Source organism: Chelonia mydas, chromosome 10 (genome assembly GCF_015237465.2).
Source record: "Chelonia mydas isolate rCheMyd1 chromosome 10, rCheMyd1.pri.v2, whole genome shotgun sequence".
NCBI lineage: Eukaryota > Metazoa > Chordata > Testudines > Cheloniidae > Chelonia > Chelonia mydas.
In genome coordinates, this window is record NC_051250.2 from 11,614,621 (window position 1) to 11,627,869 (window position 13,249).

A 13,249-nucleotide genomic window follows, 5' to 3' on the forward strand; every position below is an offset into this window, starting at 1 on the left:
CTAAGTGAAAAATGTCATATTCGTATTGGGGCATAATAATAGTTTTTGAAGATAAGTACAATCCAATCCAAGACGTATGGCTAAATGAGAACATGTAGATTCTGCTGTGCATTTTGTTTACAAATTATATATCTACACAGAAAAGAGCATAGGGCCTGATTTTTAGAAGTGCTGAACATTCACCACTCCCTCCTCCCTTCCTGTCTACAAAAAGTACAAATGACCCAGCGGTTCTGATGTCCTCAAGAAAAGGGCTGATCAGCTTCATGATAGTCCTACTGATTTGCTAAGAAGATGGAGTATCTGTGCTGTATTCTTTTAATTGAATAGTCAGTTTTACTCTGCTTCCTAATCTGTTGGGGGAGCACATCATAAGAAGTGCTAGGGCAAGAAGGAGAAGGAAAAGGAGAATCTTTGGGTCATTCACGTCTTTTGGGTGGGGAAGCAGCATGAAAAAAATTCAAGGGAGAGTGGCATGCTCATGATTACCGAGGTCTACAAGTCTCACTTTGTAAAGTAACTTTCTGTGTCTTAGTTTCCCTATGTAATAATGGGGATACTAATTACCTATGTTGCCGAAGTAAAATGAAGATTAATTAGTGAATGTATGTACAGTGGTTTGTAAATTGAAAGTGAAAAGTATTACTGTATTGTAGGTTGGTAGTATTGTAATGAGAAGATTCATAATTCATAAACATTTAAATTTTACATTCCCTCTGCTTTCTTGGCTGTGTTTCAAAAAAAACATTATGCAATATGTCTTATTTATTTATATTAGAATCAGCCATATAGTTCCAGATTGAGAAAGATCTGTTGGTAAAATAAGATGGGAGTTATGCATGTCTGAAATCCTCATCTGATGTACCTTTAGAAAATACATCTGTAGGACAAATTTTCTTATTTTTGAATGCTTTATGATGCATAAAGGAAACAACATTAGTTCCTACCGTATTTGTATCTCATGCCTCTGTTAGAATGATAACTATAAATATTGATACAATATTTTTCCAGTACCTTTGGAAAACACTTTAGATACTTATTTCATAGTGATGTTGCATAGAGGTTGACATGCACCATAGGTTTATATTGTCTAGAAAGCAAAACATTTTATTGAAAATGCTGAATTTTAGGGACATTGGGGAACCTTCTGATTGTGTGCCATGCCATGCCAACCTTCCATGCCATTAACAAAAATGTAGACTCTGCAACAACAAAACCCAAATGTTTTCCTGCAGTCTCTCAAAGGGCAGGGCTATTGAGGTAAGAAATTTAGCCCCGCTTTGACATCAGTTACAGGTACTGACAGCATAGAAGGGGCTGAACTTTTCAATTAATTATTGGTACTAACTTATTTGGCTGCTTAATTTGTTTCTCATAGTATGTGTGGTTACATCTGTAAGGAAGTTTATATCTCCAGGAGCCATTCTGGAGAGCAACCACTTTATAGTATCCCCTTCTGGTTTCCAGTACAATGTTAATTCTACCTTCAAGCAAAGGCTGTCTCTGTCAGGTAACTGGTCCGTGGACTGGTCACTTACATAATGTTTTTTCTACATTTTATGATGTCTTAATTATTTATTATAATCAATATTATAAGTTAACTGCTTTTACAGTACTCCAAGAACCTCAGCAGCAGGCAGAGATGACCACTTGTTTTACTATTTCTGAATTTAACAGGGTTGACTGTGAGAAAGCTGATGGGTCCCAAAATTATCTTGAAGCCATGAAACTTAAGCATGCGTTTAAGTGCTTTGCTAAATCAAGGCCATTGTCATGAAGTAGCCTTGTGATACGATGGCATTTAAATGGAATACAATGATGTCTGGATATGATGTACTCCTGCCAGAACATCACAATGTTGAGGCCTGACCACGGCGTAATGGTATTGCCTCAGAATGCTGGGGTAGCAACACTGGATCAGAACAGTTCGTCGCCCTGAAACAACACCAGAGCGTGGGCCTCAGAACGTCCCCGGGCCTTGCTGGAGTGGGATGCCGGTGATGTGCCACGTGGGTCAACTCGCAGTCTTCAGAGTAGCAGCCGTGTTAGTCTGTATTCGCAAAAAGAAAAGGAGGGCTTGTGGCACCTTAGAGACTAACCCATTTATTTGAGCATGAGCTTTCGTGAGCTACAGGTCACTTCACCAGATGCATGCAGTGGATGCATCCGATGAAGTGAGCTGGAGCTCACGAAAGCTTATGCTCAAATAAATGGGTTAGTCTCTAAGGTGCCACAAGCCCTCCTTTTCTTTTTAACTCACAGTCTGTCACTGGTTGGGGATGTCGAGAGGCGTCGCCATAACAGGTGGCCGGCCAGGGCTACAGCCGATTAGGTGACTGTTGTGGAGACAGAAAGACGATGGGCTTTCAGGCGCACATTACAACATGAAAGTGACTCCGCCGCCTCCCTCATGTCCCCCCTCGCTTCCTCGCTCTTTCTTCCCCTCTCTGCTCCACTTCATGTGGCCCCGCTCCCGCCCGGCATGGGGTTCCCATCTGCCCCTCCCAGTGTCTCCTCCCCACCGGGTGTCCCCATCTCCCCCTCTGTGCCCCTCCCTGCTGGGGCCCCTCACCTCCCCCCTCTGCGCCCCTTCACGTCTCGGCCTACAAGGCCCGGGAGCCCCGGACGCCTCCCTCAGCCCGGCCCGGGCAGGCCAGGCGAGTCGGACTTTCCAGCCCCCCGCTCCGCCCCCTCTGACGGGCGGGCGCGGAGCAGGAAGGGGAGGGCGGCCGCGGGGATCCCGGGCTCACATGACCGCTGGCGAGATGGACGGGGAGGTGCCCGCAGGCTCGGGCGGAGCCGCCACCGGTACGGAGTGGGGGGTAGGGGGGCTGCGAGGGCTGCTTCGCCTCGGGAGCTGGGGCGGTGTCCTCCCCCGCAAGGGCGCCGGGCGGGGTGTCGGGGCCCGTCTCCCCCACCACCCAAGGGAGCCGGGCGGGGTGTCAGGGTCTCTCTCTTCCTCCCCTATAACCACGGGGCCGGGCGCAGGAGGGGGGTATTGTCAGGGTCTCTCTTCCCTCCCCCCCCAGGGGCCGGGCGCAGGAGGGGGGTAGGTGTCAGGGCTGTCTTCCCCCCTGCCCCCCGGGGGCCGGGCGCAGGAGGAGGGGGTGTCAGGGTCTCTCTCTCCCCTGCCCCCCAGGGGCCGGGCGCAGGAGGAGGGGGTGTCAGGGTCTCTCTCTCCCCTCCCCGCCAGGGGCCGGGCGCAGGAGGAGGGGGTGTCAGGGTCTCTCTCTCCCCTCCCCGCCAGGGGCCAGGCGCAGGAGGAGGGGGTGTCAGGGCTGTGTCTCCCCCCCGCCCCCCCAAGGGAGCAGGCACGTCTCTTTCTCTTTCAGTTGAACTGGGGGTGTCAGGGCTTCCTTGCTCCTCTCGGCCTCCCCACATGAGTTAGGCAGGGGAAGGTGTTTGTCAGGGCTACCTTCTCCCCTGTCCTCACCCCTGAAAAAATGCTGAGAGGGAGGCATGTCAGAGCTGCCTCCCCCCTCTGGACAGCTGGGCTGGGGCCATGTGGTGGCGTGTATCAGGGCTGCCCCACTCCACCCATTTCCAAAGAAGACTACACACTCACAGTGTTGGTCTGTAGAGATGCCTTAGCCAGTCCCATTTCCCAGGGACGAGATGTATTGATGTGCCCTCCCCATATCTTGGCGATGACCAAGCCACAAAGAGGCAAACTGACTTGCCCAGTGACTCTGTGGATCATGGGGTCTGTTAGGACCTGGCTTACTGGACTAGTCTTTCCAAGGTTTTGACCTCAGGCATGAGTCGGGTCCATTCTCATCTTGTGCTTAGCTTGCCTCCTTGTGTAGGGAGAGAGCTGGTAGTGAACTCATGTATCTTGGCTGAGGTTGGGGCCTGCCTGGAAGGGAAGCTGTTACCACTGGAGGGTAGAGAGGGCTAATGGATTGCAAAGTCGAGTGGTTTTTATACTGAATGAATCGTGAACAAGACCACAGTACATTCAGGGCACTGTTTGCATTTGTTAAAGATGTGGATACATTTTTAATGGTTCCCTTCTCCATAATTTAATTGGAAAACCGAATAGTCTAGCAAACTGTAAAACACTCTCACTGGGAGTTATATAGCTGGACGCTTTCATAGCTGCTAAAATGAATTTTTTTAGTGTGTTTTGTTTTACTGTGGCTATGTAAGTGGATTCAGTGACACTTTAAACACTTGGTGAAATTTATGATGCAGTGTGCTAGGTACTGTCATCATAGACAGTCTGGGCAGACCCTCCAGGATGTGGACCACTTCTCCTTTCCCAATTGAGGCAAGCCAAAAATAAATCCTAACTTGAAAAAGACATTCAGCTGCATTTTCTTAAAACTTCAGCATTGGGAGCTGCTCTTAAGATCATGACGTGTGAAACTTGCAGCACATTCTGCTAGTGTTAGTTATACAATGAGAATGGGAGGGAGCTTCTGATGTGTCTTATGTATTTGTTTTTAATATATGTTTTTTAATTCACTAGACTCCTGGTAATTAAAGTTGTATGATCATCTCCATCTCTCTGAAAGGCAGAGTACAGCCCCCTGAAAGCTGATCTGTTGGATATTAATCAGATATCAGTTGCAGAAGGACACTTCTCTACCAATTTTCTCTTTGAGGGAGGAGAGAGGGATACAGTTAATTAGAGCAGCTTCAAACAGCTGATCACTATAGTTCTGTGGGTAGTGTTTTGTGTCCACTTGAAAACACACAAAGGAAGAGTTAACAAAAAGTAAGTAGGTTTTATGCATGAAAGAAATAAGAAGTTTGGTAGGATTGCTTCCAGCATCAGGTATGTGCGTCCTTTTGTTAACCCTACAGATATGGGGTTACTGCATTTCTCCCCCGCCCCCATGGTCATGTTTGTAAAATAAATCTGGGCTGTTGCTGCCAAGGACCAGTGTAAGAGATTAGAACAAGTGTCTTTGTGAGATGGTGTTTTATAGTGCCAGAGAGCAAGCTTGGTTAGGTGTGTGTCTGTTGTGGAAAGTTCTGATCTGGCTGCTTTAGGAGGCTTATAATGATGAAACAGTGATGGTGTTTTGGCATAGGCTGTTTCTGTCTAGTACTTCTGTAACTGACTGATCTGCTCATCTTCATTTGTCTTCCTCTGACAAATATTGTATTGTAAACTGTGGGAGTGAATTGGGTTTTAGTGAAGGAAGCCTTGGCTGTGGATGGCAGGGTAGACTGGAGGAACTTGAACCATTACTTTTATCTCTAGCATCGTGGTATGGGTTTGATGGTCCCTGTTTAGTCTGAGATGGTTGAGCTCCTCTTCTGTAAACCACCACAGTTTGGCTGTGTATGCTCTAGGAAGGCCAAAGACTTCTCTTCTCTACAGTAGTGAGGCTTCAGACAGGCTGTTGATGGATTTTCTGTAGAGGGACAGGTGGACTACGAATCTATTTGCCTTTCCTTGTCCCTAGAATGAAAGGTACTTTTAAACAGAATCTAGTTATAGAAGGTTAAAAAGTAACTTTTTTATTATTGGTGCAAGTCACTCTTTCAGAAAATAGCTGGCACTGGTAAGTTAATTTTTTGGTTGTTTATGCCTGTATTGCGGCTTGTTTGGAACTGATGATTATTATGGCTAGTCCTGAAAGCCAAGTGCACTGCTAAATCCAGATGTTTATTTTTCTCTAGTGGTAAATCTTTAACTGTGTGTGCAGACCTTGTGCACCAGAGAGGAGAGAATTGTACCGGTTGCAGGCAAGTGGAATTTGCAGTCCCCGCTTCCTCCCCCTGAAGCTTTCAGTTTTGAACATAAGGTCTGTAAATGCACTGGCTGGGAATTCTACTCTTCAATAATATTTGGAAGCGGGGTGAGAGATTGGTTTAATTGGTGTTGTCTCCAAACTGGTCTTTTGCCAATGCACTTATTTTACTGCATGATAAATCTATAGTTAAAATACTTTGTCCCTAGTTTTCTTCTTAGATAGCCGCTTCATGTGCAAGGGAGGAAAGAAATGATAGTAGAGCAGGATAGTTGTTTCCTTTGGATGGGGTTCTCCAGGCCTGAGTAAATGGGGCGGTGGGGACTGCAGAAGCTTGACAGCTTCTAACTTTAGAACTACTTGTGGAATGTACCTAATGCAGTTTCTTCTTGCTGGGAGATTCTAGCAAGGCTGCGGTGGCTGGTGACTTCCTGAAAACCATCTTCAAACAGGAAAGTGTTTTGGGCAGCAGTTACATGCCTAGTCATTAAGCTCAGGTTATCTTTTGAGTTTAGGGGGCTAAGCTTTGTTTCAGTTACTGTTTGCTTGCTTTTTATCTTCTGTCACATCCATACCTTAAGAGCAACAGTTTATTGATATTGAATTGAGGACTCAAGTCTGCACTGGCCATGACTTTGCTCTCTCTGTAGTCCATGGAAATATTCCTCAATGGAGTCTTTCCTATAATCCTGTTATTTATCCAATTTGTAGCTGTATCTCAGTTAATTATTATTTTTATTATTGTAGCTGCACATTGGGACTATGATCTTCTGCCTTGCTTGTGGATGGAATGTGCTCTGTGTACAGTATAAGGACTCCTTGTATTACCGAGACTTGGAAAATCATGTAATCACTTGGAGAACAAGCAGCATAGTTGAGTGGACAGGGCACAAGGGTGGGGCTCAGGAGGCTTGAGATCAATTCTTTGTTCTCTCACACAATCACTGTGTGACCTTGGACAAATGATTTAATTTAGATGCAGGTTTCCCTTCTGTAAAATGGGGAGAATGATACCTATCCTTCTTTGTGAAGCATTTTGAAGTCTGTGACTGAAAGGTGCTGTAGAAATGCGAAGTGTCATTATTTTATTAAACAGTCTTCAGGTAACACAGTACCCAAATGTTTTGGGTGGTGCCATTAACTCCCTGCCTGATCCACAGAATCAGAAGTGAAGGCTGGAGCAGCCCGTGCAAGTGCTGAAGCTCCAAGACACAGGCTTGAGACTAAAAGGTCTTCACCAGGAATGTTTGGGCTGGAGAGAAATGAAAAGTAAAGAGCAAGATCTTGCTAGTCCCCACATCATAAATGCTTTGTAATGATCTATTATGGAATTAAATAGGTGTCCTTTTTGGGTGTGTGTGGCAGGTCGGCATGGGATGGAGGTTGCAGGCAGCTGTATGTTGGAGAGAAGGGAGGAGCAAAGACAGTATAATTCACAAGCCCTCAGCAAACAGAAGTTACAGCTGAAGGGAACCGTAATGGATAGCTTACTTTGAACCTGGTCAGAAGAATGCCTTTTCTTTCATGTTGAACAAAGACCTGCATAGTAAATAGAAAATTCTGCTGGACAAAGTGGACTGGATTCTCCTGGGTCTCGTCCTGGTAGATCAGATGAATTTACAGGAGATGTAAAAACAAGAAAAACTCCAGACACTTGAATATCAAAAGCATGCTAGGCCCCTTGATGGGGGAAGGAAGGGCTTCCTTACAACACACTTTTAGAGTTACTGTTTTCTCTTTAAGAAAAAAGGAGTACTTGTGGCACCTTAGAGACTAACCAATTTATTTGAGCATAAGCTTTCGTGAGCTACAGCTCACTTCATCGGATGCACAAAAGCTTATGCTCAAATAAATTGGTTAGTTTCTAAGGTGCCACAAGTACTCCTTTTCTTTTTGCAAATGCAGACTAACATGGCTGCTACTCTGAAACCTGTTTTCTCTTTGACATTTCAAACTATGCAAGACCTTTCAATATAAGATGAGGGAGGGAAAACAAATTGAATTTTCAGTTGGGGGACAAGCCAGATGTTCAAGGAAGGTTGGTATGGACAGGAAAGGGGGAATTAAGAGGTGAGGGGAGAGAGAAGGGTTAACTGATATAGTAAATAGATGATAGGTTTAATCTGTAACTCCTGAGGTTTTTGTGGAAGGGGAAGGGACATGCTGATGAATGATACTTATATTATTGTTTCAATGCTCCTGGCTCAGAAGTGTGAGTGAAACATCTGTTTTTGCCAAGGGGAAATCTGAGGTCTCCCCATGCATAAATGTACAGCTCTGGCTTCCCTCTTTTGAGATGTGAAGCCACCTCTTCTCCCTGAGGCTTTGACCTGTGATAATGATGAGGAAATTTCAGCTTCCCTTCCTGAGGGGTTAGCTTTGTTGCTTCCAGAACATTTTTTGTCCTCTTGTAGGAAATCTGCTGTTGCTAACATAATAAATACTTCTATGGCACCTTATGTTTGAGGATGCCTGAGCACTTTAAAACCATGAATTAACTTAGTCTCAAAACACCCTAGTGAGGCAGGGAGTTGTTAGTTTTTACCCGTCTGTAAAATGGGGATAACAAAGTTTGGAGAGTTTGACTTGACAGAATTTGTCCAGGAATAAAACTCCTACCCCTTGATTCTATGTCCTGTGCTTTAACCACTAGACCAGGGATTGGCAACCTTTGGCAAGTGGCCCATCAGGGAAATCCGCTGGTGGCCCGGGACGGTTTGTTTACCTTCAGCGTCTGCAGGTTTGGCCGATTGCAGCTCCCACTGGCCGTGGTTCACCGTTCCAGGCCAATGGGGGCTGTGGGAGGTGACGGGCAGCACATCCCTTGGCCCATGCTGCTTCCTGCAGCTCCCATTGGCCTGGAACGGCAAACTGCGGCCAGTGGAAGCTGTGATGGGCCGAACCTGCAGACGCTGCAGGTAAACAAACCGTCCCGGGCCACCAGCGGATTTCCCTGATGGGCCACTTGCCAAAGGTTGCCAATCCCTGCACTAGACAAACCTTCCTCTTTTTAAAGTAAATGTGCGTGCACGCATGCATACAAAATTGATATAGTGTAGCAAAGCGACCTGTACTTGCAGGTGAAATTTGCACAATAAAGACTTGCAGTCTTGTGATCCTATAGATGACCAATTATAGAGAGTGCAAATTGGGAGTCTTCCTGTCTTCTTGGACTAGGTGTATGCACACAGGGAATTTATCAATGAACTGCCATTACTGCAAGGGATGGATGGTATCCGTGACTATTTTTACCCAAATTTGTGTATGCTGACATAAGAGTGCAAAAAGAGCAGCTTCCTTTGAGTTATTCTCTATGTAAAGGGATGGATTGCAGAAGGTAGCTAAATTCCTTCTTTTTGTTACTAACACTCCCTTATGCTTTCATGGAGCACTTCATACCTGATGTCTCTGGCATATATACTGTGCTATATGTAAACATTACTATGTGGTGGTCTGCTGAAATCAAAGGGAATGTTTTCACAGGTGTAGCTGTACAGCTCTACACAGGGCATACATAACAAGAAGGGTTAAATATTTTATTATTTCCAAGGGGGTGCTTTTAACTTCTTCTATCAGTTGGCTGAATGCAGCTACTCATACCAATGAATTCACACCATTATCCACTAGTCCTGGCCAAGAATCTTGGGTCTGTTCTTAAACTGGTTTCTTTGTCAGTAGAGCGAAAAATGTTGAACAGCTTTAGAGTGTGTTGTTCTGTAGGGTTAATATTAATTCCCTGGTAGTGTTTTTCCCAAAATACTGGCAGCTGAAATTATCCTTCTGTGTTCTCTGCCTGCTGGTCTGAGAACACAACCAGTACAAGTGTAAGTTTAACCTGCTTGGTCACCCAGGTTGTATTACACATGCTGATGTTTTTGAACAATTATTGTCAATACTAGGGCTGTCAAGCGATTAATCGCACTGTTAAACAATAATAGAATACCATTTATTTAAATATTTTTGGATGTTTTCTACATTTTCAAATATATTGATTTCAGTTACAACACAGAATACAAAGTGTACAATACTCACTTTATATTTATTTTTTATTACAATTATTTGCACTGTAAAAAAAACAAAAGAAATAGTATTTTTCAGTTCACCTAATACAAGTACTGTAGTGCAATCTCTTTATCATGAAAGTTGAACTTACAAATGTAGAATTATGTACAAAAATAACTACATTATAAAATAAAACAATGTAAAATTTTAGAGCCTGCAAGTCCACTCAGTCCTACTTCTTGTTCAGTCAATCGCTCAGACAAAAAGTTTGTTTACATTTGCAGGAGATAATGCTGCCTGCTTCTTGTTTACAATGTCACCTTAAAGTAAGAACAGGTGTTCTCATGGCATTGTTGTAGTCGGCGTCAAAATATATGTTCGTGCCAGATGCGCTAAAGGTTCATATGTCCCTTCATGCTTCAACTACCATTCCAGGGGACATGTGTCCATGCTGATGACGGGTTCTGCTTGATAACAGTCCAAAGCAGAGCAGACCGACGCATGTTCATTTTCATTATCTCAGTCAGCTGCCACCAGCAGAAGGTTGATTTTCTTTTTTGGTGGTTGGGGTTCTATAGTTTCCTCATTGGAATGTTGCTCTTTTAAGACTTCTGAAAGCACACTCCATACCTCATCCCTGTCTGATTTTGGAAGGCACTTCAGATTCTTAAACCTTGGGTCAAGTGCTATAGCTATCTTTAGAGATCTCACGTTGGTATCTTCTTTGCATTTTGTGAAATCTGCAGTGAAAGTGTTCTTAAAATGAACAACATGTGCTGGGTCATCATCCGAGACTGCTATAACATGAAATATATGGCAGAAAGTGGGTAAAACAGAGCGAGGGACATAAAATTCTCCCCCAAGGAGTTCAGTCACAAATTTAATTAACACATTTTTTTAAACAAGCGTCATCAGCATGGAAGCATGTCTTCTGGAATGGTGGCCGAAGCATGAAGGGGCATATGAATGTTTAGCATATCTGGCACATAAATACCTTGCAGTGCTGGCTACAAAAGTGCCATGCAAATGCCTGTTCTCACTTTCTGGTGACACTGTAAATAAGAGGGCAGCATTATTTCCTATAAATGTAAACAAACTTGTTTGTCTTAGCGATTGGCTGAACAAGAAGTAGGACTGACTGGAATTGTAGGCTCTGAAGTTTTACATTGTTTTGTTTTTGAGTGCAGTTATGTAACAAATTCTACATTTGTAATTTGCACTTTCACGACAGAGATTGCAGTTCAGTACTTGTATGAGGTGAACTGAAAAATACTATTTCTTTTGTTTATCATTTTTACAGGACAAATATTTGTAATAAAAAATAATATACACTGATTTCAATTACAACACAGAATACAATATATACGAAAATGTAGAAAAACATCCAAAATATTTAATACATTTCAATTGGTATGCTATTGTTTAACAGTCCGATTAACACTGCGATTAAATTTTTAATCATTATTAATTTTTTTTGAGTTAATCGTGTGAGTTAACTGTGATTAATCAACAGCCCTAGTTAATACACATTTATGTGTGTGGTATCATAATTTACACATGCATAGACATGGATGCATAGACAATCTTGCAATTTAAATAAGCTACAAAACATTTCAGGAGAGATTGGGTCTGGGGATTATTGATGAGGAGAGGATTTATTGAAGAAGTGGGTGTTAGGCAGGGGACTAGGAGAATAAGGGGGTGCTTGATAATAGATGAAGACAGGAAGAGTAATGCAAGTTTTAGGCAATTTTAGGCATTTTACTCCTAAAATGCCCATGCCTAAAATTGTGATGGGCAACACATGTCTTTGCAGAGATCCTCAAGGTGGGGTTTCATTCTGCATTTTTTCCCCCTAGTGTGCAGTGTAAGCTCTAAACCCCATGAGGAATCTCAAGGGCCATTCACATTATTAACCCTTTGGAGGCTGAATACTTTTCATAGGGTTGCTCTGAACATTAATTTGGGTGGATTTATGCCAGTGTTCTGAGGGTTACAGCTAAATGTTGGAGGATTCAGGATTCCTCTTGCAGGTTCTTTTTCTCAAATTTTGGATGCCCATCTTTCCCCTCCTGTCTGTTTCTAAGGATTGCCATTTCTTGCTGAACCTCTGGTTTGGAGGAGTGGAAGTGTCTTATTGTGGAATTTTTACTTTATTTTATATGTCAGCAAGCAGGATGATGGGGAGTGAATACTGGCATATGGAGGAGGGGGTTCTACATTAGTGTTGGTTGACCCTGTCCTCTCAGGAAATGGGTTGGTCACATTTTAACCAGTCTCTGTTTAGAAGATTGTTTTCCTGTCATTCTTCCTCTGAAGTGAGTTACTCACATGACAGCACAGAGAAGCATGGAGTTCTGTGTGAGGTGCTCAGATAGTCCTGAGTCTACACATGAAATAAGTTATTAAATAACCTGAAGGTGGAAAAGGGTACTCTCAGCGAATTGGGTTTAGGTATGGAGCAGGGATAAGATAAGCCCTCTCTACAATGGGATGTTTAATTGCATGTTTTTATAGATTCACAGATTTTTATGGCCAGAAAGGACCATTAGATCATCTAGTCTCATCTCCCTGTGTATCACAGGCCACTAAATTTCATCCAGTTATCCATGTATTCACTTGTGTTTGGCTAAAGGATATCTTCCAGAAAGGCATCCAGTCTCCATCAAGAGATGGAGAATTCACTTAACATTTCAGCCCTTGTCCTGGGGTATATTCTGCATCTGGAGACAGTTACTTGAAAGCATGCCCTTGCGCCAGGCTTCTTTAATCTGTAATTTGGAACAAGCACTGGGGTATTTATTATGTAGATGGTGCTGTCTGAGTACACTGCACTGGGAGAACTGTGCCAAATAGAAAACCAGTCCCTGTCCCGAGGAGTTTCCAAGCTAAATGCTTGAGAGGGTACAAATCAAGAGAACAAACTCAACTATCCCAGTATGGTCACGATTGCTGGAATGCTTCATGGGAATAGGTGGATAGTCAGAAGCCTGGTGGTGGTGGTGAGTTTGGTGTGCTGCAGAAGGCTGCTCCAGATGTCTGAGGCAGCATGGAAGAAGGCCTGAAGACAGAAGTGGGTGAAGGTGCTGAAGAGTGGTTAGGAGAAAAGCTTGGATGGCTCAGAGGGCCTGTGGGGTGTGGAAGGAGAGGAAATAGAGGGTTACAAGGTGGGGAAGAGCTTCTGAAGCTGATCTAACTAGTGATTAGTCTCCTTGATGAGACAGCATCTCTGTGAAAGAAGCTGTGGCCCCAAATTGTACACCTCCTAAGGAGTCAACCAAGTAATTTAAAATCCCTCTTGGTGTTGGATTAGGAAAGGAGAAATCATCTCTTTCAGGGGCTTTTCTGGTTGTAGGAATGTGAATTAATTCTGTGGATTGATTTAACAGTATGGGATGATTTGTGTCTGTTGGGTACTGTTGACTAAAGGCATTTAATATCATTGTCAAGCTGAAGTGGTACTGCCTTTGATAAAAGATTTACTTATCAAAGTGCTGCCCTATCAAAGATGAAATGGGGGAGGATTCTTCTACTGCATTAGA

At 43.6% G+C, this 13,249-nt stretch overlaps 1 protein-coding gene and 1 long non-coding RNA gene across 4 annotated transcripts in view; one reads left to right on the forward strand and one right to left on the reverse strand.

Annotated features, from left to right (window-relative positions):
- Nucleotides 1-734: 734 nt before the first annotated feature.
- On the reverse strand, nucleotides 735-2,686 carry LOC122462183. Its single transcript, XR_006284589.1, has 3 exons — nucleotides 2,573-2,686; nucleotides 2,261-2,336; nucleotides 735-2,050 (listed from the first exon to the last, which is right to left on the reverse strand). It is a non-coding gene; the product is annotated as an uncharacterized LOC122462183 (long non-coding RNA).
- The window catches only part of SNX8 (sorting nexin 8), a 29,946-nt gene continuing 19,052 nt past the window's right edge, over nucleotides 2,356-13,249 (forward strand). Inside the window, exon 1 of one of the 3 annotated variants that reach the window (XM_037910950.2) lies at nucleotides 2,356-2,808. In XM_037910950.2, the coding sequence (XP_037766878.2) occupies nucleotides 2,385-2,808 (424 nt within the window). In that variant the 5' untranslated portion in view covers nucleotides 2,356-2,384. Of the gene's footprint in view, nucleotides 2,809-5,752; nucleotides 5,814-13,249 lie in introns of those variants that run through there. The other 2 variants (XM_043524566.1, XM_043524565.1) reach the window with 2 other exon arrangements.